The 25,227-nt window shown below is 41.4% G+C and overlaps 1 protein-coding gene across 3 annotated transcripts in view; it reads left to right on the forward strand.

The window, feature by feature from the left end:
- LOC119734200 (tyrosine-protein kinase ABL1-like) overlaps window positions 1–9,648 on the forward strand; it is a 35,803-nt gene extending 26,155 nt beyond the window's left edge. For all 3 annotated transcript variants that reach the window (XM_038207554.1, XM_038207555.1, XM_038207557.1), the window contains 2 exons: window positions 429–830; window positions 4,642–9,648. In XM_038207554.1, coding sequence (XP_038063482.1) covers window positions 429–830; window positions 4,642–6,107 — 1,868 coding nt within the window. In that variant the 3' untranslated portion in view covers window positions 6,108–9,648. The remainder of the gene's footprint in view (window positions 1–428; window positions 831–4,641) is intronic.
- Window positions 9,649–25,227: the final 15,579 nt, after the last annotated feature.

Here is a 25,227-nt window from a genome sequence, read left to right on the forward strand (position 1 = left end):
TGCATAAGATACTTTGGTAGCAGATCACAATGTATGCAAGTTATGTATGGAGTCTAGTCCCTCCATATTGTTCAAAACAAATACTGATTTAATACAGCACATCTCATTCCTATCTTTCATGTTTGTTGGAGAGTGTCTAGAATTTAACAAGAGCTCCGGTGAACTTTACAAACTCAGAATATACCTCCAAACCTTGAAAAACTTGAGGGTTTACCTCTCAATATTTGTTAAAGATTTTTGTATTCAGGATTATTTTTCCAGTGGGTAAATTGGACTCTAAGACTGTTTGGACAAAATGAATCAAATAATTCATTTCAAGGTGTCACAAATTTCTTTATTTGTCTCCGAATGATATGTCTGATTTCAGTAATGTCCCCCTCGGATCTGATTCTCAATTCAATTGACCATGATTGTTCTCCTTTATCCAGCCTTCGGTATCTTACTTTGGGAGATTGCCACTTATGGCAGCTCTCCGTACCCTGGCGTGGAGCTCCAGCACGTCTACGAGAAGCTAGAGCGAGGCTACCGGATGGAGCGGCCCGAGGGCTGCCCGGCAGACGTCTACAAACTCATGCTCAAGTGCTGGGAGTGGAGCGCAGCTGAGCGGCCAGACTTCATCGGCATCCAGGAGGAGATGAACAACATGTTTCAGAACTCCAGCATCAGCGAGGAGGTGGAGAAGTCCTTACACCGGCGACGGGAGCCACCGTTGCTTCCAACGAAGAACAGGAGCAGCAGGAAGGGGAGCGGAGGAGGAGGCGGGGGAGGGTCTGAGGGGGCGGAGCATCATGGCAGAGGAGGGGGCAAGGAGGCCCCTGGCGATAGCACCAGTAGGTCACGCTCGTAGGTTTGCCCTTGCTCTTGCACTGCTTTCACTAACTTCCTGGCAAGGACTAAGTGCTGTGTTTTGGGACGGGGAAGATGCTCATGTCGATCAAAGACTCTTTCAGTTCCTGCAGGAAATTTGCATGTAGATGATGCTTTGTGACCCACTAACTAGTGAAGGTCATATTGTTCACAAGAATTGGTGCCCTGCACATTTGGTGCAGAGGTACATGACACTTTGTTTTGTATATGCAATGTGCCGAACCTGGGATGGGTTCCACTTACGTCAACAACGCTACCGCTTGTCAGTGTTGGCAAGGTGGCAGTTGCAGATTCTAGAGGGGACATATGTGATGTGATCAAGCTAAATGAGTCGTTTGTCGACCCTGGTCAAAAAAAGTTTATTACAGATTTGAAACGAGCACAATCTCAGCATTTCTGCTGTGAAAACCGCATGCTGATGCCATTTTTAGGTCAAAAATTATGGAAGTCGGAACACCAAGAGATGTGATGAAGTGATGTGATGAAGTTGCCCTATTTTGGCCTGTATCTCCAAATGAAAGTTCCCAACAAACGACTCATTTAGCTTGATCGCATCACATATCATGGACAAATTGGAAAGATAAGATTGGAAGGTTTGCATGGTGAAGGTCGCAATAAGATAAAAATGTACGGTAGCACCCTGTGACAAATCTTTTTTATGAGTTTGTGAGGTTCTGAAAAGAACCGGGGGAACTCAACGTTTCAGACGGTATGCTCTGCCCGTCGTCAGGAAACTTGAAAATCCGAGTCTGTGAGAAATTGAAAATCTGAGTCCCCTGATGACGGGCAGAGTGTACTGTCCGAAGCATTGAGTTTCCCCCGGTTCTTTTGAGAACCTCACGAACTCACAAAAGAGATTTGTCACATGGTGCTACGGTACTGTAAATCTTATTGACAAATTGGAACTTAAACAACTTTTTTTCTTGGGGGGGGGGCACAAAGCAGCACTAGTCCTTGCCATTCCTACTAACATTTTCATCTGTTAATCTGACAACTGTCTGTAGTCTCATTATTTGTATTCTTTGTGATTCATAATCTTATATATTCACTGACTTCTTTCCAATGTGTTCTCAGCATTGTGGAGTGCGTGTGTGTAAGCGTATGAACAACTTAAAACCCCAAAAAACGATTCCAAGAATCGCATTGTTTTGAAAGAGACTCAGTATTTTTAAGTTGTACACATACAAAAATGAGTCAGATTTGAACGACAGGCCTTTCCATATGACTCACCAAAACACTTGCTCCTCCAGTACTGCATGTAATTTGCATGCATTTGGCCTCTAGATCACGGAAAAGAGATCCGAAGTTGTGCGACTTAAAGGCTTGTAGGATCATTTGCATTTACCCCAAAAGTAACCTTCCAAATTATTAATAAAAAGCTTACTTGGATTAGAGATCGTACTGGTACTAAACACCCCGTGAAATTATTCCGTCTGGCTTGCTGTCATTTAGAAGAAATCAAGAAATGTAGGTGATTTCCAACCATCAGTCAATTGACTGATGATTTTTTTTTTTTTTAATAAAGAGTGATCGAAGGGTTGTGCATGGTGTTTTCACTGTTTTCTTGGAAAGTGTAGCATCCACTGAGGTTTTGAACATTCTTCTTTGGATTTTGAGTGGTGTTATTGGAAACGAACAAAATGCACGAACAGCAACGTGATCCTATATCCGCTCCGTTCACAAGTACCCCCTCACTGGCAAAGAGAGTACAGTTGGGGGTGACCAACAGACGCCATCTTGCCTGACTGCAATTTTGCCGTGACACGCGGCCGGCCGGCCGTACCAGTACCACTACATGTACATAATACGAATCCCCTGGTGAACATGCGTTACACACAAGGAACGGTGCGCGTCAACCAGCTAAATGTCCCGCCCATGGGACGTCGTTGCTAGGTAAAAGGGCGCCCTCTTTCGTTGGTGCACGGAGCCCATATACCTTCTATTAAATCTGTGATATCCAGGGTTAAAATTCCAGTACTTTCCTCATTTGTTAGCATACAGAATCTTAAACCTGTAAAAAGTGGCCTTTTGAGCAAATAAGCAAGTTACAATGCAGTCAATGTATACGCTCATCACCTCTAGAGGGCGCCATTCAAAGGCAATACATTGTTTCACCATATACACACACACAAATCAATAGGCCCAAGACATAATGACGTCATGTTTCGTTTACATGTACGCTTTTCCTGTGGGCGCCAGGTGGGGCAAGTGCCACCAAGTGCGCATCTAAGAAAGCGCACATGTAAACAAAGCGTGACATCATAATGTCTCAGGTTTTTCTGCTGCTCTGTTAGGGAAAATTGAATCAAATTAGGTTTTGCCCTTCACCGACGTATAACATTGTATACACAGTGTGTTACCTCCCGAGTGAAAGTTGGAAAAAAATCACTTTCCATCTTATGAATAGGGAAAATTGCAAAATTAAACTTGAGGTTGAGCCCGGAGTTATCCTTTAAAACTCCTCACTACCTCAAAAAAATCTTGAGGTTAACCTCTAGTTACTGCCTCTTTTATTTTGCATTCTTTCCTTGCAGGACTCGTTCACATTTGTGTAACTGCTAAATTTCTACCATTAGTTTAAAATCTCCTGGCTCTTCAGCCTCATTGATTTCAATCTCTATCTCAAAATTCATTTAGGTAAATGAATTTCAGAGAGTTTTTGATAGTCAGTTGGCTTTTGGTGATAAGTGCAGTGGAAAATAAACCTACAGTCACAGAAATTAATTTGATGACAGGAAAATGCCGAGAAATCAATTACCTTAAATGGTTTTTTGCATGTGGTGAATGTTTGCATGAAGGAGTTTGAAGAAGTTTATTCTTCCTTCCCCCCCCCCCTTACTCTTTTCTTAGTTTTGCATGGCTGTGAATCTATCATGCCTTCTCCTAATTCCCTCTGAGTGCTGTACTTTGTTTGATGCTCGCTTCCTTCTCGAACTGTCACTAAGCATTAAAAATCCATCTTGTTTGCAAACCATTGCTAGGCGAAATTTATTAAAAATCAAGGACGTCTGTACCTTTTTTCCGTTCATACCTTTGAGGCTGCTCTCATTTTTGGTAAAGAAAAACAGTCTTTGAAGAACCAGAAAAGCTAAAACTGCATTCCAAATCAACTCATTTTCAGCAACCATTAACCTTTTTTCATTTGGCCTCAAGCTTCATCATCTTCATCGTCATATTCAAATGTTTTTGTGACTGAGTTTCAGTCCAATCTCTGTCCATTATACTGCATGAGAATTCCTTTAGTTGGCAAAGCCACACCCTCTAAAGCTACCAGTCTTTTTGGCTAAATTTGTTTCAAATCTCATATCTTTTAAAGTTTGATATGTTACTAAAATATGATTCTTTGCACCCTTCATTTAATCTGCACGTTTTATTATTTTTCTAACCATTATTTCACTTTATAATGCGCTGCTTTACGCCAAAGTTATCAGAAGGCAATTTATTTTTCAAACAAATGTTTTGTTTATTTTGATGAGACTTAGGTGATTGTAATCGTTTTAGTTAAAAGCTCTTTTCTTTTAAAGATTTTTCTTTAAGGGATTGCACTTATTTTGCAGATGTGAATGCTAACCTCAGTTAAAAATTATGGAATTCATTTTCCAGATATTTCTAAAGTTTCAACTTCCTGAATAGTTTTCATCAAATTTGTTAGCAAAATGGTAACTCTATTCAAACTTTATTCAGTTATGTTTTGAGAGATCTTAAATCTAGACAAAATCATGATATAAGGTGAAATTATTAATTGCGCAATTTGTTTTTACATTTTGCTCACAGAACAAAGACAAAGCCCTCAAAACTCCCCCGAACATAATCGGAAGAAGCTTCCCTTCAAGCTCCCTAACCTTCCCCGCAAGAAGACCGACCGACCCAAACAGCAAGACCAAGGCACCCACCACCACCAGCAGCAGCAGCAGCATCACCCCCATCACCACCATCCCCCAGACAGGCAGATCAGCTCAACTGAGGAGGATGCCTCCACAAGAGGCCATCACATCAACCACCAGGAGGTCCCCGAGAAGCCCCGTCGTGGCTCGCCGATTCATCGGCAGGAGAATGGAACCACCCGTCTCCACGATACTGTACACCAGGAGCTGAACTCGTGCTTGCACAACTCCTCCCAGTCCCACGGCCAGACTAGCTCCGAGAGTGGCGGGGACAATAGCGGAGGCTCGGGCCAGAATGTGCGCGTTGCGCTCAGGCCTCCCATCAATGGGCGCAAGAAACCTCGCAAGGAGAGGAAGAAGAGTGCTGATGAAGCCCTGATAGAGGAGCAAGACGGACCCTTTCCAATCCCGCGATCCTCCTCGTCAAGCCCAACCTGCGAGCGCAAACCCAGGAAGACCGAAGCACTGCCAGAGGTGACAGAGGAACATACCATGAGGCGCAAGGCTCTCAAACCTCCCCCAAAATTGGACATCAGGCACCGAGATCTCACCCAGGAGACAGACAATGCCAAAGAGCAGCTGGCTAAGACCAAATCGCTACCCTACTCCAAGAAAAACACCCTGCCGCCTCCCCCGACAAGCCCAGTGTTGAGCCCCGAACCGGAGAGCCCCAGGGGAACTCTGCCCAATTATGGAACAAGGACCCGGGATAAGGGTAAGCTTTCCCGCCCGACTGTGCCACCCCCTGCGCCCCCTGCCGACGCGGTGACATCACCTTCGTCAGAATCCAGTCCAAGTCCCCACGGCTCTCCTAGCAAATCCTCCCAAGTGACATCCTCCTCCTCATCAAACAAACCAACCCCGTTATCCCCCAAACCCCAAATCATAGGACCTAAGCCCATTCTCAGTCCTAAACCCGACCTGACCAGCCCGAAATACCAGCAGCAGACGGCTCTGGTGCCCCCAAAGCCCCAGAAGCGGACCTCCATCCAAACAAAGCCCCTGTCTGGACAGACGGAAAATTCTACCAAGGTAGGACCGATCTCCAAATCATTCATCCTCCAGCTCTCCGATTCCCTCAGCTTCAAAGCGGACTCCATCCAGGACCACCGGGAATTTGGCCGGTGTAGTGATCTCTGCGCGGACCTGGAGATCTTTTACAGTACATGCATCAAGTACCTGGAATCGCTGCCCGTCCGGATGCGCTTCTCGGTCCGGGAACACTTGAGTGCGCTAGACACGCACGTGCAAAACTTGAAAATGAAGACGACGACGGGCTCCGACAGCCAGCTGGGGTCAATCCTCAGCGACGTCCAAAAACAGATGGAGGAGATAAGGTCCCTGATTCAACGATAGCTCCCTCTTGGGAGATTGTATAGTATATCATTAATATCTTATAGCTCTTTACAATGTGCTCTTTCGTATTTCAGGCATTGTTGATGATGTCTGTGTATAAACACTTCGAAGTATTTCATTCCCTACACATGCCTTCTACAATGAATTTTAAAAAAAATGGCACCTCACATGGAAAAACATGATTATTTCTCAATTTCAAAATATCAGTGTTAAGCCTCGCTAAATGTCCTTCAAAAACTTGCAAGTGAGAGAGTTTAGTCTACCTAAGCTCCAACTTGTCTGAGTACCTCAGTTATTTTAAGTCCTTAATCCTTGCATGAGCTGGGAATGCTATCGTCCAGAAAGGGTTTTGCCATCTGCAAGATGTTTGGTGGGATATGCTGGTAAGCTTAACAGCTTATTGTACCACCTTGGGTCAAAATAGCAAGAGTTTGCTGTCACAGGAGCAGCAAAAATTCCTAATAATTGTTTTCATTTTGAAGTGTAAATTGTGGTGACTCTGTATTAAAGACAAGACAACAAAATGGATTTGATATATGAGGCTACTTTTTAAATTGCGTGTGGGGAGGCACATGCCCTCTGTACTCAAGAGGCTGATGTATTACGCATGTATATGAATAGCTTTAAACGTTCAGAACATTGTTATCAAACAATCAGCAATTTGAATGTGGTTCACTTTATCCTGTGATACATTCTAAGGAAACTATGGTGACTGCGGTTTGTTAGAAAAGGAACTTAAAGTTGCAACCAGACGTCTTGCAGATGGGAAACCCTTGCATAAATTGACTGTTTCTTGACCTAGAGTTAACCGTGATCTCTTAGATCCTTCGAAATGCACCAAGAGGTTTTCCAGGAGTTTGCAGGATTTAGGAAGTTAGTCCACTTGCAACTTCAATCCCAAATGGTAAACCTTTGGTTTCCTGCATAATGGTGGGTTTTGTAGGATTGAGGAAGGTTTCTAGCAAAAACATTTAAAGATTTTGTTAATTTCTTTTCCACCCAGGGGATTAGTTATCGTTCAAATCTGTGACCTCTTGGTCAAAGGTTATCATCGTCATACCAATCTGATGGTGGCATGGGTGGCTAGTGCGTAAAGCGCTTGCCTCTCATCACTGTGGCCTGGGTTCGATTCCCGGTTCGGACCATTTGTGAGTAGAGTTGTGCGTTGGTTCTCTCCTGTGCCACAAGGGTTTTTCTCCGGGCTCTCCGGTTTTCCTCCCTCCGCAAAAATCAAACACTTTTGATCTCTGGTTGTGCTCCTCGGTCAGACATAAGTCGTATGGCGGCTGCCAAAGGCGCCTTTACATGCGTTCAGCTCGTCCATGTTGTAGCCGTGTCCTTCATAATTCAGCTTCTCAGCTGCGAGTAAGGATGATTAGCCCCCTAAATTATTAGTATAATCTAGTCAGTGACCTGCCCCCCGATTGGACCAGATTACCCCAAGGACTACATGCAATCCCCGCAGAATGTGCACTGGGTACCAGACAAACCTTTGAGGGGGGTTTCTCTGATTTTTAGACCAATGTGTGTAGGAGGGCACAAGTTTCTTAGATTTCAAGCTTAATTCTGAGAATGGGATGGCTTTCTTCTAAACCCTTTGCGAGACCAAAATGCTCTTTCTTACACACTCCGACTTGAAAAGAAACCTCTAAACAACCTGCCTTAATTAGATCTAAGAAAACCCTTTAAAATGTTAAGATGCCTCTTTGAAGTGTTCTTTGTATTAAGGAACGTGCGAGGTAAAGACGTATTTCGATAAAAACAAATTCTATGATTATATATGTATATGTCACGTGTTGTATTTGTATATGTATTGTAACATTGGGTTATTGCCTGCCTTGTATGATATTAAAAAAAAGTTTTTAAAAATCAAGTCAGCATACCAAATCTATAATGAATACCCATGCAGTAGGGAGTATTTCAGAACTTGAGTATTTTGGTTCCTTATGGAACAATCAGTGTAAAATCTGAAAAGAAATTCCCATATGGGCAAAAATTCCCATATGGGTGTGCATGTACCGGTACCTTATATACCTCAAATGGGCAAGGATTCCCACATGGGTGTACTGGTTTTCTCTCCCATGGGCAAACTTTCCCATATGGGTAAACCTTCCCAAATAGGCAAGCTTTACCAACTTCCTTCCATAATTAGTTTCATCAATGTGTAGCCCCCCTCCCCCCAAAAAACCTCTTCGTATTAAAACTTATAAAGTAAAATTTAAAAAAAAAATTGGAATATCAGTCCAGTGTTAAGACACATCTTCCCAAACCTGACCTTTTGTCATTTGTTTTGATCTTTCATTTTTATTGATTTTTTAGTTATATTTGTTTTAATGTCTTTTTAGATTATTATCAATTAACAATAGCAGTTGTTATATACAACGCCTGAATAAATCCCTGTAGTTTGATTGATGGGTTGTTGATCATGGCATCACATATCATGGAATTATTCGTCCGAACCCACGGCCCGGCCTCCCTGCATATTAGAAGTCCCATTCCACGATAAATAGAAGTTACCTTGCACGGACATACTGTTACCAATCAGGTGGTGGGAATTTATTCAGGCATTGTAGCGAATAAATAATTAATGTTTCACATTTTTGTAATGAAAGTAATAATTTTGTTCAGTGACGGATGGAATGTTCTACTCCACGAGGTGCATGGATCATTCCATGTCACTGCGTGAACTTATTCTAACAATTGCACTCCAAACATTAATTATTTGTATATTGAAACGGAAATATACGAAGTAACCAAATTTGGTGAATTGTGACAATATCTTCAGCAGTGTACTTAAAGACTTTGCAGTCCGTAAGAGAATTTACACAGATCCGACAATAACTGATACGCACATAAATTAACTTTCCATTGTCCGGTTTTGCTGATGCGCCATAGTGTTATGTGATCGCACTGATGTAGTTTACTGTTTCGCTTTATTTCTGGCTTTTCAACAAAACTGGATGTTTGTAGTCCGGTACCTTCATGTGAGGCAAAATTCTTCAGACTTCCAATCATTGCAGCGTTACGCATTTCATACGAGTGTGGCATTTGTCACACTTTCAAGCAAGTGGGCCAACGCACTTTTGATATTTGACTCTGACATCAGATCCTGCATATCCAATCAGAGAGCTCCTTGTCATCACATGATCAGAGCATTGGCCAGTCAGATTGAACTGAACATCAAGTTATGTCGTTGTTTTTTTTCATGTCTTTCCTTAAGTCTGTATTTTTTATTCAGGAGATTTAAGCTGTTGTTATTTTGTTTAATCTTCATAGTTTGGAGATATATTTTCGGATGTTGTCTTTGAGATTCCCAAGTAATTATGCAATGATTTTGAGATTGTTTTTTTTTAAGCGACAAAACGGTTGGGAATGCAATTGAAGTTGTTCACATTTAAGAACTGCTGCTGTTCACTATGCTGGACGCTATGTGTCTGTTAATGAAACATGTGCCGAGATGACAAAGAAATTAAAACATTTTGCTGTATGCTGTAATATTTGTAATAAAAAGTGATTATCTTGAAGCATATAATTCAACAAACGTTTCTTTCGTTTGCATGTGTTGGCTTTTCTTAATCATTTTTTTACTTCCTATTTTGAAGTGATGGGTTGCACCTAAATCCCTCCATACATTATTTTGGTGATTTTATAATTTCAAAATTCGTAATTATTTCAGTTTTTTCTGGGGATGGACGAGGGGTAAAAACCTCAGGCCTCATTTTTTTTTTTAAACAAAACCGTGCCTTGAAGACGAAAGGGGAATTTCACAGATCAATATTGAATTGATCTGCTGGGAGCTGAATTTTGATGAACAGCGCCCCCAACGGTGAATGTTTCTACGTTCCTAATTCGCTCGTCCCCATCTCCCCAAACAGGGCGCTGGGAATGGCTGATCACTTCACAAACATTTTGTGACGGAAGCATAGGGTCGCAAAGAATTGTGGGTAGCTTACTGCCTCGATCAATGGACGTACATTTTAATAGCGGGCTCGAAAAAAATTACTTCTGCGGTCCCTTTGTTTTTGCCCCAAAACATCTCATTACTAAATCCAGTCTAGTGCCCTCTATCCCATCAAGGGTAGTGACCCACGAAAACAGTGGCTGTTTTATTGGGTTTACTTCTTATGTTGCTCTTTTTTTTGGGGGGGGGGGTAATTAAAGCCTACATTTTTCTAATTCCACATTTTTGAACCTAAATTTAAGGTTGTGTTCAATAAATTCATGGAGGATTTTTAAATTTTTCCCCCTCTACTTTTAAACGAACTCCATTTTAATAGGCTCTCTCGATGAAAGACTTGACTGGCGTTCGTCTTCTGTCGAGCCAGACATCAAAAACTCCGCAATGTATATGATTTTGGTTGAAATGTATTCTAATTTGTGTAACTAAATCCTTTAACCTCAATCAAAACAACTTGAAAACATCATTGTGCCAAAGGACCGATCTATTATCCTTTAGTAACAGGTGTTGAGTATGCAAATTAAGCCGAAGCGTGTAAATCCAGCCAATCACAACGCTCATTTGAGTACAGGCTGTCCAATGGAAAAAACTTGGTAGCCAATCACCGTCGCGCGTTGCAGTGGGCAGACGACATCGCTCTGGTTCTGGTCATTACTTTTGTTACCGCGCATTCCGATGCGACTGCAGAACAATAAGATGAAATCACGGGAAGGATTCTTTGCAGCCGAAATTGTTTTGGAAACGTCTATATATTGGCGAGGAGATGGTTTGTCTACACAATGAAGATGTGGCTGGTAATGATGAGGGGCTGAAACGTGGAAAAGACTGGCCGAAAGAGCTGCAAAATGCGGTACGTAATACCGAAGAATTTTACGCATTCACTTTTGGTGCGTAATAATGTGTATACTCATTGCGTTACACTTACAAAACATCTTTCGTGAGTTTCCGCCATGTTCACGCTGCATGCGTGGCAGCTGGGGGCGGATCCAGGAATGTTTGCAGGGGGGTCAGGCCCGTCAGATTTTGTTATGTCCGATTGTTGCAGACAGGCAGAATGTCATTTTTGTTGTTATTACTGTAATATTGTTATAATTCGTTTTTGGTGTCAGAGCAGGGGGAGGGGGGTTCGACCACCTCCTCTAGGTCCGCTCCTGAGCTTGCATTTTGTTTTAATCCCCCAGAACAATGGGGAGTGACACAAAAAGTAAGAAAGGAGCAACGTTCTATGTGGACTTCGTCCAACGAATTGAGTTGTCATTTTTTTTAATAAAAATATTTTTGATGTTAGGAGCGCTCCTCCACTTTCAAGCCGAAGCTCTCAGTGTGAAGCCATGTTTGACATTTAGGACCTTTTCTTCTTTGATAATCACCACAAGAGGGAGAGAGAGAGCACCAATGCTCTCGGTTTAAATGCTGTTTTGAAGTCCATCTGCTCTTAAAAAAGAATTTAGTGTTCCTAAGTAAAGCATTCATGATGTATAAAACTATGTGACCTCATTGTAAATATTGGCCAAAAAGTTTAGACTGGGAAACAACTCATAAATTCTGTAAAGCAAATACTTAACAATTTTCACGACTCTCCAATGAGTTCGTATGAATAACCGGCGTCTGTGACATACATTTGTTATGTATTCTCGTCACACCCACCAAATGTTTACCCCAAATTTTGGCGACCCCAATCCCCAAAAGTACTCCATTCCAAAGGGAATTGTTTTTATTATTTCCCAGTCGCTGACCTGTTTCCTGACTATCGTATTTAATTCCAGCACCAGCTGCAAGACGCGACACCACGACTACAAGAGCGGTCCAAAAATGAAAGGAAAAATCCTCGAAAAATATTAACTCGGTGTAATTCCAGGCAACTCACGAGCTTTTTCTTTTTAATTCGAGCTCCACGAATTCCTTAGTTGTAGACAGAGGGGTTAAGGGGAGAACGAGCTTTGCAAAGCTGCCTGAAATACCCACACAATTCTAGGATGATGTTTGCACCGCGAGCTTAACGCGTTTCAAGAACTTTCCGGGCAAAGATCATCTCAAAACCAACAGGAGTATTACACCCAGACGCTGCCTGAAAATGATGAATCATTAACCCAAGTTTATTGATTTGCTACTAACAAATTCGTGCATCATAATACCCCAAAATCGGCGATCATGAAGGAGTTTGAACAGTCAGCGGGGCGAGTTAATTCAGTCCACGGGTACTTCAGTTCAAGTGCACGGTAGCCAGTTGTTAGACGCGCACGCCAGCTCGCGCCGTACCCGGCAGAACAATTAGCCCAGCTTGAAGTGTTTCGGTAAAAAAAAAAAGGTTCCGCGCGGGTTGCTGAGTGTATGGATCGTTATGTTATTAAACATTCATTAAAAACCTGAAGGAGTGGGAAAAGTACGTCATGCTGTTGCTGCGACCACCATTAAACTATTCCGATAGGTCATTAGGACCAATGTGTAGTGGAAAGAGCCCTAGTACTCGCTTCACTTGAAGGAGAATCGATCTGCAAATAAAAACCAATAATTCGTGAAGATTTTGCGGAAACATTCTCTCTCGAAACAGCAACAGCAGTGGGAAAACTTGAAAACAGAACAAGCAGTTCTATTTTGGAAGTTGAGAATAATAGAGTTTGTCAGGTCGTAGGATTTCCTTAGCAAGAACAAAATTCGGCCTTGTACAGGGCCTACAGGCCCATAGGGTTAATTTAAAAAATACACCAAAATGGCGCTCCCTTTGTAAGAAATTCTGCATGTGGTACTTTTCAGATCTGAAGGATGTGAAACCCCAATTAATAAGCTTTCATTTAGTAAAAGAATCATTCATATCGCTCGTGTACCTTTCCAGTTATAGACTTTAGAACACACAAATACAGTTTAAACACAATACAGCTACATAACTCCTATATTGAAAGTCGGTAATGGGCTCAATTGATCATGAGTTTAGTAAGTCCGACTCCTGAATGCTTGGCCAACACCACATAACTTTTTTGGTTTCTCTTTATCATTTTTTTCTGGGTACTGATTGGAATAAACATGAAGTAAAAATGAAGGATATATTTAAACAGACCAGATCTTCTTCATATATTGATTGAAATACTTGTGTGTATCGAAACCAGATGCTAGTTCAGATGTGTTGAATCGCAGAGTTCAAGTTATTTGATGGACGGGTTTACCTATGACTTTCGTCTTATAGTTGATGCCATTGGTTCCGGTTGGTGTAGAGTCCAATTTTCTAGTCTGAGCATGGACACCTGTGGGACCTTATTAAGGTTGTAGGAGGCCAGCCTCATATTCCTGCAATTGAATATCGGAACTACTTCAATAACACTTGGTATTGATACCTTGTGAAGTAGAATTTAGAGTAATGAAATGTACGGTTCGAAATTCTAAAGGTATTTTCCGATTTTTTTTTTTTTTTTTTTACTTTTAGGAAATGAAAGCGCGGCACCTCACGACTGCATCTACTATGGTATAACCTCCTCCCCCCCCCAGCCGTTAATATTGCTTTTTTTCTGCGTGTTGATGTCGAGGACTCTACAGTGGCGCGCCCGGGGGGGGGGGGGGGGAAGGGGGGCTCGGGAGGCTTGAGCCCCCCCCCCCCCCCCCAATTTGTATTTTTCCCCCCACGATTTTACCTTGTTGATATGTATGTGGCCTATTTTCGGGTAGTATAATAGGGGTGTAAGTGGCGCTACCAATGTCATAATAGGTCCCCCCCCCGAAAAAAAGACTCCAATTTTTTTTCTGCGGCCAACACTATTGGGCAACTATAATTTTTTGAAAAAAATGAGCCCCCCCCCAAAAAAAAAATCCACACCAAATCCTGGGTCCGCCACTGGGACTCTATAGTGGATCATAGGCAACACAAAATAGTCACTTGCCTGTAGTGCCCCCCCCCCCCCCTGAAAAATATATTCATCCCAGGTTGCCCCCCCCCCCCCCCCCAATTTAACCCTATAGTTATACGTTACTGAAATGCGGTTACAATGTAGGGAATAATAATCGTTGATGCATGCCAAGTGTTGCAGTTTGTACTACTTAAACCCTTTTGCCATCCCAAAGTAACCCAATGTGAGCGTTGGCTGAAACGTCTATGGGCCTTATGCACGAGTCAGCCAAATTGAATTGAAAGTGAGGCAAAATCTTCCTGATTTGGAATTTGCGAAGAGAAATGAAAGCAAGTAAATAACTAACTAATTCAAGTCTGCTTCAATAAATAATTTAAAATTAAACATTCTCTAATGTTTTATTCCAGATTAAAAAAAAAATGACAGTACAATAAGGCTGCATAAAAAGTCTGGCGTCATCCCATTCAACAGTTAACAATTTATGAAATACATTCAGGGAACTCGACAAAAATGGCCAACTCGTGCCGAAGGCCCATGTGCACTAATACCCTCAAATAATTGAAAGATCAGACTATACATTCCGTTACTATTCATTTGCTAAGCCTGTGGCGTGGTCTACGCCTTGAACAGTGATTATAAGCAAGTGTCAATTGGTTTTTCAGCGACATCTTTGGGACCCAACGTTTTCATCCTCATATACATTCTTGATAAGAAGTCGACGAGTAGCGTGCGACCAACTGTGCATAGTCAGGGTGAGTCCAAAAAACGAAACCCAAATGTTGGGATCATTGTTTTAGTGAAGGTCTACATGTAGTACTTTCAAAATCTAGGACATGAAAGCCCAATTCATAAGCTTTCTTTCAGTACAAGAATCATTCAAATCACTCGTGTACTGTTCAAGTTACAGAATTTTAAACACAACCACCGTTTTAAAGTTCTGTCCACTGATCACAAAAAAGGCGTGCGTTTATTCAGCAAAAACGAAAACAATTCACACACATCCCTTGTGATTGTTTTCGTTTTGCTGAAAGTACATTGAAGCCTTAGGTTTTTGGTGATCCATGGACAGAACCTTAAAACGGTGGTTGTGTTTAAAATTATGTAACTTGAAAAGTACATGAGTAATTTGAATGATGTTTGTACTAAAAGAAAGCTTATGAATTGGGCTTTCATATCCTAGATTTTGAAAGTGCTACATGCAGAACTTCACTAACACAATGATCCTGACATTTGGGTTTCGTTTTTTGGAGTCGCCCTGTACAGAACACCGAGTTCACCACTTGATAAGACCACCATGGCGGCAAGTCGTTTACCGCGTGTCATTGACCGTGAGCCGGGCACGCCTCCGTGGCGAGATAGGGGTCGTCTGCAAAACCTGCAGAGACTAGTTGGTGATGGAGGGAACAGGCACGGTGTCTCGTGGCGCTGGCATGCTTGAGACTTTTATGCAGGCAGAAAATTTGCATCTGAAAGTCACTAGAGAAATAGGGTTATTCAGAATCTCCAACTCGGCTCGTTCAGCGGCGGTCCGAAGGTATGTAGAATTTCGTATTAATTTCATTATTTTACCTCTTTCTTGCGATCAAAAGATATTATAACTGTACATGACCGTAAAGTTCAAAACTGTCACCAAAAGTTTATGTGAATTTATTGGGTTTTCCATCATCTTAAGAAGCTTGCGCGGGTAGGACTCGAACCCACGACCTCATATTTAGGCCTACTAGTGCAGAGAAGAACACTTCTCATTTTTTTGTTTCTCACAATCTCTCCGACACCACAAACTGGGTATACGGAAATTGCGTTGTGTATAGGAGCAAAACTTAATATTACAATTATCTCGTCCGTAAGTATTCTATTTGGTGTCATCGTTTGATATCGGTCTAAAGTTTCCATTATGACTCAATCGCTAATTATGAGTTCAATTGTTTTAGGTTTTTATGACCTGCACTTTATTTAAAATGCCTGTTTGCAAACGAATTCTATAGCATCCCGATATAAAGATATCCATTTCTAATACAAATATCTATTTCTAATAGAAATATATATTTCTAATAAAAATAGGTCTAGAGATATCTCTATTTCTAACATCTATTTCTAATAGAGGCATCTCTATTTCAAAAGAAATCCCTATTTCTAATTTATATATTTCTTCTAATAGAGTTATTTGTATTAGAAATAAAGATATCTCTATTAGAAATAGAGATATCTCTATTAGGAATAGAGATATCTCTAATGAATAGAGATACAATGTATCTATATTTCGCGATTAAATGTTAAGTTTGCACGCCATAGATTTGGCCAAAAAAAAAGTCTCCGGTTTCTGGTATGGAGCTTGTCAAAAAAGAGGTGCGGCGACGCGGCTTTTTTTTTTTTTACCTGACTTTTTTGCTTCAAATGTCGGCTGATGACTGCAAATGGTGCCCGACTAAACTTAGTGCAAATATATGGGAGTCCAGAGAGGCCACATAAAGCTTATTTTCGATCATAACCCCATCTAAAAACCGTTAAAATTGTGCAGCAGCAGGATTCTAGTCAAACCAGTAAGTTTGGCGGTTTTGAGACATCATCTTTCATTGAAAAAAAAACTTTTTCATTTTGCCGACGCGCATGGCTACGGCGACGCGCGCGCATACCAGAAACCGGAGACTTTTTTTGGCCTTCTGAAGCTTTAGATAACCCGGTAGCGGGGGGTATTCAACAATTCATGTTGCATACGATCTCCGCATTGCGCGAATGCGCTGCACTCGTCTTAGCGAGACTAATAAAATAACACACAAAAGAAAAACAGCCAATGAATAAATCTAAAACCAAACATGAACAAGAGGCGTTTAAAAATTTAACACAGATCAATACTTTCAAACTTTTGAGCAGTGGCAGCTGTGTAAATATTGTCCTCTCCAATGAAATTTAATCAGTTTGATTTAAACATATCACGCTTCCATAAAAGCCAATGTGTGAACTTAAAACATAGTTGACACACAGACGAAATAAAAATACCCAATAAACATTGATCCTTACCGCTGGAAATGTTTGTATGCAAATCGTTATACTTCAAAGCGTTCGTATAATTATATGGCTAGAGCCGTGCCGACGAAGACAATAAACACAAAGCAGAGTGTTTAAAAGTTTGACAAAAACATTCTCAGAGGGGATTTAGGGAAGTCCTTGCCTTTTAAAACTCTGGCGTTGCCGGCTTACCTTCGGAATTTAAAGACTCGACGAAAATAATTACGCGGTAAAAGGTTGCCTTCAATCGTCACATCGTGTAGCGGGGCCACAGAGTCGCGTGTCGGGCAAGGGGAGCGATCTCACCACGCGACCCCGTAGTGACCCGCACACGTTGGGGTCAGGGGAGGTCCTACTTCTACCATTGTACGGTTTACCTTGGCAAGCCAATCGCCAGAATTCTCCGAAATGTTGGGAATATTTCCATTCAATTGGAATTGGGGATAATTATTTGAGTTCCGATATCTGAAATGGAAACGGTACATTTATGTTTTGTATAAATAGATGGTTTGCACTGCCATGAGTGGACCTCTTGTGCATTAATGAATTAACATAACAAAGCACTCCTCAAAGATGGCCGCTGAATGCAAACAATCTATGAAAGTATTAACGATAAAAAAAACCTGTAGTGGAAAGCTTGGCTATGCGTGGTAGGGTACCCAGGCCAAATCAGATTAGAACACATCGGTTTTACGGAGAAGGTTGTGGAGGGGAAAGAAATATCGTAACTTTTCACAATGGATTAGCTTCAAAAATGCATGGCTTGCTTTGCGGTCGAAAGGGTTAAACAGTATGATCAGCCAGACATTAAGTCAAAATGAAGTGTGTTTCTATTGAAGTAAATTGACTTAATTCACCATCATACCCGTGTGACAATGTCTTGCGCAAGTCAAGTTAACCGTTTTGATCTTGCCGACCCGGTGATGGTTTTAACGGCCTTTTAGCCTTGAAATGGACGGCGTGTTTGGTAAAGGCCTAAACCATGAGCAAATGGACAGAAAAGCTCATTGGGAATGCTATCTGATCCCAGTTAATTCCATAATGTAATAAGAGTGGCAGAATAAAGATGCTTTGGAATGTGTTTTTTTTTCCGGGAGGGGAGCGCAGTGGGAGCGTTTATTTTCTTCAACCATGAATAAAACACATGTTTAAAAAAAATTTAAGCTGTTCATTGAAAGTCGGTTTAGTCAATCCACGCTTTAATCCTTTAAAAAGAAGTATAATCGTCGTAGTTTTTATGGGAATTGGAGGAATGACCTCCTCACTCGAGAACAAAGTCCTCTTTAATAATTTATTGTTCCTCTAGTCTAAAGGTCATTGGACATGGAGTTATGGAGTAAAACTTAACGGTCACAGTGTCAGAGGCTTTTATGTCGTCCAAGACTTAACCTAGTCATGGGGGGGGGGGGGGGGGGAGGGGCACCTCACAAGGTAAAAAACACAATTGTAGATAATTTAACGCCCATGGTTTTGGCTGATGGCGGGGGGGGGGGGATTGCTCGCCGGGTGGGGGCCCTCTGTCCCTCCTCCCCCCCCCCCCCCCCAGGCGACGGGCGTGCCAAGACCCCAAGTCACGCATGATATACCAACGCTGTAGGGGAACTTACTATATCCGTACTCATCCGCTCCGTTGGTGAAGCGGTGGGACGGTATACCAGCGGGTGCAGCTTCGAATCCCTCTGGCGTCGTATTTATTTTTATTTTTTTGGTAAATAAACAAATGGAAACAGTAAATGGACGACATCATATTCTGTTTTGATCTGGTGTGTATTGGATTCCTGTACGTGCACGTACGTCCAAGTTGTCTGTTTTATAAAGTGTTGATTCGAAGATTTGACCTCCCCCAGAAGTAATTCGTTCTTTCTTTGTGAGGATTTTTATTTGTTCGATGTGCAGAGTTTCGTTGAGCATTTTATGCTCTTTACAATAGCACCGACTACAGAGGTACAAATTATAGACCAGAAATAGGCTGAGAAGATCCCGCATGTCCCTTCTTCTCGAAGTCTGTTTTCCTTTAACCTTTCAACCACCGAAACTAAATCTTTGCACCGTCTCTTGAGTATTGTGCCCCCCTTCCCACCCCTTCGCATCGAGTTCAAGTACACTTAAACAATGCCCTCCTTATCGTTCCTCCAGAACTCTTCCGTCTTCCCGTCGCGAGTACGCTATGCGTTGCGAAGTTCTGTCACTCATCAACTGCATTTTTGTCCCCTAAAACGTCCTGAAACAATTATCCCCCAAAAGCAAGCCGAAGCAGTTTGGACTTATTTGTCCAAGCCATCAATAACACACCATCTTGATCTCCTTCAGTTCACGGCTAAAATAGCTGAGCTTATTTTATGACACGGTTACGAGCTATTAAAATTGAAGTGGACGTGGGCGTTACCTAATCCACCTGTTTTCACGCTAAAGTGAAAGCTGGATAATTGTTTACCTATTTTTTTTTATATCCGCGGTTGGTGGAGTCTTTTTACATCCCTGATATTAAACCCCGATTGTCTCGGCTACTGAAGTTACATTACGTGGTTATCATTTTAGGGAACGCTTAAGGTTTTGTGATGGTGTTTCAAAGGTTGTGGCTGTGGTCTCGAGCTATAGCTCGGAGACAAGACACTTATTGTGTGGCTTGATTATATTTGATGGGTAAAACATCCAAGACATCTGCGTTTTGATGCTGCAGTTATATCCACGCGTATAATGTTATTGTATAGTTATTGTATTGTTGTCTTAAATAGGTTTTCCATACATGTGATTGTTGTTTGACTTATGTGTGGTTGGTAAGTATTCGAAGTGTTAAAATGCCACTCCTTGGCCGAACCTCAGACAGACCTTTTCTTAAGATTATCTCCTACAGTCCTAGACTGCTTGTACCATCTACATGTTGTATTTTCTTTCTCATTTGCATTTGTATTTTCAACTCAAGAATGGAAGTCGAGGGGGAGGGGGCGCATGGGGGTCACTTGCCCTGGAAAAAAAAGATTAATTTAATGTATATTTAACGACATCGGCGTCGGTCGGGGGAAGGGGGGGGGGGGGGGTTCAAGGGGGAAGTGGGCAAAGCCCCCCCCCCACCGTTTCTGGTGAGTGGTTTCCCCTCCTCTTGGAGAATTCCAGGCCACGCCCATGACTTCAAGTGATGGTGGGATGGCACAAAGAAAAACAAATAGGGAGGAGAGCAAGCTAACTGCGCATGCTGCCTCCATCTTCTCGTTATTCAATACTTAATGGTTTTGAATACACAAAGAGTAAAGTTTAATGGCCGATAAGTGCAATAATTGAAAAGGATGCGGAAGTTCCGTTAGTATGTCGCTTGAACACTTTACCATTAGCCCCGCGGTGGTAAATGTCAGTGGGGATGAAATACAATTTGTTTATTTTATCCCTAAAACACTACGATCCGAGGGCATAATCTCAAGTTTCCATTCTGCGTGATGAAATCTGGACTGTAAAGTGATACAGACAGGACGGTAGAGTTTCCCCGGTTAAACAGACATCGTACATGTGTTTTTATTCCGCTGGGTAGCGACCTGTGTATACGATATATTGACGTTCAAAAACGCGTTTGCCACGAAGACAGAAATCTGTATTAAAGATGCGTTTCCGTGCTATTTTCGAGTTTTAACTCGAAAGGTTTTTTTTTTAATTTCTATTTTCCTAACAAAGTGATTTTATTCACTTTTGATTTGAATTTCATACATCGAACGAAAAAAAATCAACCGTCGTTTATAGTTATTGAATTATTTCTTTGTCAAACAAAAATCATCGGCTCTCGCAGGGCGGGTTCAGACGGTTGCAGACGCTAAAAATCGGATTAAATATCTCTTCGTTAATAATATCTCTTCGTTAAAACAAAACATGCAAACTGAAAATTCGATAGGAAAACAAAACTACATCTTTTGAAGAAGGCACGGGGTATGCGACTTTAATTCATACATTGTTTACTAAAGTTACGTCACCGTAGAAGATGGGTGTATACAGCATATTTCTGAAACACAGTAAGGTTTGAAGACATTTTGTTGTAAGCGTCGGCTTTGGAATACTCGTTTGAAGCTTCATGGAAGCCTTAACCAGGGTGGTCTGTGTCACTCGGCAGACCAAGGTCAACCGTTAAAAATTTACTATGCAAAGAATATTAGCTAATGGTGGGTTCACACAAGCATGAGATTGCGAGCTTTCCAAACTTCCCAAAGACCCAAACCGAGGATTAAATTTTTCAAAGTAGAATTGACTTTTGCTTATTTTTTTTTTACATATATTTAAACAAAAACACCTGTTTCATCATAATTGTCCTATATTCATTAAAAATTTGTTTTCTCTGTTAAAAAGTTGGAACTTCTGTACGTCCCTAGCTCCCTCCTGAAATTCATTCTAGAACAACGCCTCGGCTATTACGTCTAAACTAGACATTTCAAGTGACAATCGATCGTCCTCTGATGAAGATGTCTTAGCGTGGCGTTCTTGTGTGATACCCCAAACGGTCGTCAATCTGTCCCGATCTACTGGTTGATAGATGGGTATGACCGCCCCTCACGCCTCGGGAACATTAATGTTACCAACATAAAAAGGAATACATTCGGCAGATCAGACCTCACAAGCCTGATAGGTCAACTTGATTCAGACAAGTTCATCATGGTTCTTTTCACACAGTGTAAAAAATGCACTATTTCGCAATGCTCTTGATAATTCATCTTTTATGATCACCTTTGTTAGTTTGTTTCTGAAATGTACAATCTGAAATGTGTCATTTCAAATTCAAAACCTTGTCTTCAATTTGTCGGTGAGCAAAATATAACTCTTTTTTTTTTATCAGTCCCGAATTCATGGATTTTTGTTGGCGGATCACCGGTTGCTGCTGTCGTATTCTCCGAGACGCCAAAATACAGCTACAAAAAAAAGCATCCTTTAAACATTTCCTTTCGATTTTTTTATCGGGGAGAAAAATAAAATTCTAAAACGGAAGCAGAAACGGCCGTCGTGTTTGAAAAGCTAATGCAACGGGCCTCACGTTCATGTACAGCAGAAACTTTCCTAATTTTTATCAATGTGTTTAGCGCCCTCACACGTTCGTATTATGCCAACTGCATCTCGCGCCAACCGCATTTTAACAAATTAATGTGCTTGAGACCCGGCAGTTCAGTCGGTTTTCAAACTTTTGTCAATGATCGGGTATTTTAATTTCCTCACGTCTGACCAAGTTTGGGCAAGTTTGCCTCACCGTGGATGTTAATTTAAGTTGGAGTCTTAAAAGCCGAATTTCACTCAACAGTTGAAAGAGATTTCTTTTTAATGTTTATTTGTTTATTTCAAAGCTTTGGACTATTTCAAGAGAATCAATACTTTTGCATCTTAAATGAACAAAATCGGATATAATCCAGAAAGTCTATGGTTATCATCTATGTTGTGGATCGTTTAAAACCTTGACACGCCAGTGATAGAAGAAAGAAAACGAAGCCGATTTTCTCTACAAGGGCGCCCTCTATATTGCTCAACTTTAGCGCATTTTGTGGAGGTGGGGTTAATCTAAGGGAGAACGGGGAGAACACTACTATCATCTGGTTCACTTCCCATCCTCCAACCCGGCAAACCTATTATCACAAATGTATAATGTGACAAGAGTATAAATAGGGCGAAGTTGGAGCGGTCATCACTCATCCAATATGAAACATAAGCTGATGAACAAATTGATGAACAAATTAAATAAGTATTCAACCACAGAAGGCAGTACAGCCCATCCCACAAGCTAAAAAAAAAAACCACCACAAACACACACACACACACACTACTGTCCCCGCTACATCCCATAAATCTTAGCCATTGTGAAACTGGGGCGTATGTATTGTGCTATCAGACAAGGTCACGGCATCTCATGGTCCGTGAACCACGGTGGCTAAGAACCGTGACAACTCCGCGCACGAGTGGGGGAACAGGCCGTCATAGAAACCGTGATAGGTGATCCGTCACTGTATGACGGGTCTTCTGATGGCGACCTTTGTGTTCACCCCCTCCCTGTTATTATTGCATTATTTATCTCCATTATTATGCTGCGCAACAGTCCGAGTGGGCTGCCATATTCCAGAGAATATATTCTTGTTTAAAAAATGGTTCCTTTGGGAGGTTTCATTTTCCTCGCAGTGTCATCAGAGAAATCTTTCTCCTTAAAAATTGAAGATATTGATGTCCAAATATGACTTGACGTTTTCGTTACCTGTGAAGTGGTGAGTGTTTTGTGCACTGTGTATGCGCACGCACACCACATCATAGCCCTCTCTTGTGTAAAAGTCTAATTATTCGGGAAATATTAGTTGATCGATCAAAATGAATGATTACCTTTATATACAGATACCGTATATAAAACTCTGTGGAGAATGGGCGGCAAGTTCACTTGTCAGTTGAACACTCTACACAGAGATGCAATTCAAAGGCAGATGGGACCATTTACATTTTGTGTATTTTGTTCGTTTCCAATAATATCCCCGCTCAAAACAAAAGAATAATGCTTAAAAACCTTACCCGTTGAAATGTCAGCTCAGTGAATATTACACTTTTACAGAAAACAGTGAAAAAACAATCACAACCTTTTGATCACGGAACACGCTTTCGTTGTATTGTAATCAGTTAATTGGATTGTTAGTCCATGCCTTCCAAATGACAGCAAGCCAGACGGAATAATTTCATGGGGTGAAATCATAGGCCTATACTTGTATGACCCCGTATAGAGACAAGGTTCATGGCGAATCCAGGGGGGGGGGGCAACGTCGCAATAAAGGCAGGCACTGCGTACATCACCCTCTTTTCCTCAAAAAAATTGGTTAAAGTGGTCAGAAATTGCATCAGATCGCACCACAGAGCATCTAGAATCCCCCAAAAATTTGGAAAACCCAACGCCGTAATTTTTTGACCCACTTTTTGGGGACCCAATTTGTTTGCCCCCCCCCCAAAAAAAAAGTTGTTCTTGATCCGCATTTGATTCACTTGTCATTTCTTCAGAACTGAACAACTATAGGAAGCAGTGATCGATCGTCACTTGACTGACATTAAAATTAATTTTAAGAGTGTCCTCCCAAGACCATCTCGAGAGGCGTCACAAATGGGAACTAAAGCATAGACCCCTTGCGCAGGGCGCCCTCACAGTTGACAGGCTCTGTCATTTAAATGCATGAATAATGAAAGCATAATGTGTGTACTCATGCGTATTGCAGAGGAACAAAGACCTGCCCTCAGATGTGACGTCAGACGCAAGGGGCCTATTAGAGAACTTATCAGTATTTCGACTAGTCTGTTTTAAGGCAAATAAAAGGATCACTTGCATTTATCCCAAAAGTAACCTGTCGAATTATTATCAAAAAGCTTACTTGGATTGAAAATCATCTACTATGGTGCTGAAAAGCCGGTGACATCATTCCATCTGGCTGGCTGTCATGTAGAAGAAATCAAGAAATGTAGGTCATTTCCAACGATCAGTCAATTGACTGGTTTTTGGAGGTAAATAGTGCTACATATGACCTTCAACAGATTGAACATTCTTCTTTGAATATTGAGTGGTGCTATTTTTGGAAACGACTGAACAAAATGCATGAAAAGCACATGATCCTCTATGCATTTACGGGTAGAGAGTCAACTGGTTCAACACCCTTTCTCCGTGATGTTGTTGAACCTTGTCGGGTTTTAAAAGTAAATTTGCTTTGCGTGTTCAAGGTCGTCTCAACCATGCCGCGTATTCGATCAGTCCAAACCGCATTTATGGAATTTCATTAGGCCTACATATAATCTGTACTAAATTCTAACGGCCTATAATTCTTGCACGATATACATTTTTATGATTGCCCGTACTTTTTATTCTGTATGAATAATAAACGCTTTTAAGATGCTGTTAACAGCACGCGCGACTAATCGACTGAATTCGCACGAGTAAGCGAAGTGATGAATTCGCACTAACTTCGTTTTCCTTTGCTCGATACCGCCGGCATGAAACACGTATACTGACAAACAGATCAGCAACACAAACTAGACAAACATAGGAGGGAAAAAACCTCTGCAACTTCCGATTTTCTTGTACTCTGTCACCTAGTAGTCCATGTTTAATCACTCAGTTTGTCACTGCCACACACTTCGCTCGAGCCTATAGGTTGTCACTTAAGGCATAATATGATCGTTTGCTGTTTATTCGTTTCCAATATTAGCACCACTCAAAATCCAAAGACGAATATTCAAAACCTAACCTGTTGAAGTTTCAGCTCAGTGGATATTACACTCTTCGAGAAAACAGTGAAAAACCATATGCACAACTTTTTGATCACGAAACACGATTTCGTCAATGGCA

This window comes from Patiria miniata, unplaced genomic scaffold (genome assembly GCF_015706575.1).
Source record: "Patiria miniata isolate m_02_andy unplaced genomic scaffold, ASM1570657v1 HiC_scaffold_27, whole genome shotgun sequence".
NCBI classification, from domain to species: domain Eukaryota; kingdom Metazoa; phylum Echinodermata; class Asteroidea; order Valvatida; family Asterinidae; genus Patiria; species Patiria miniata.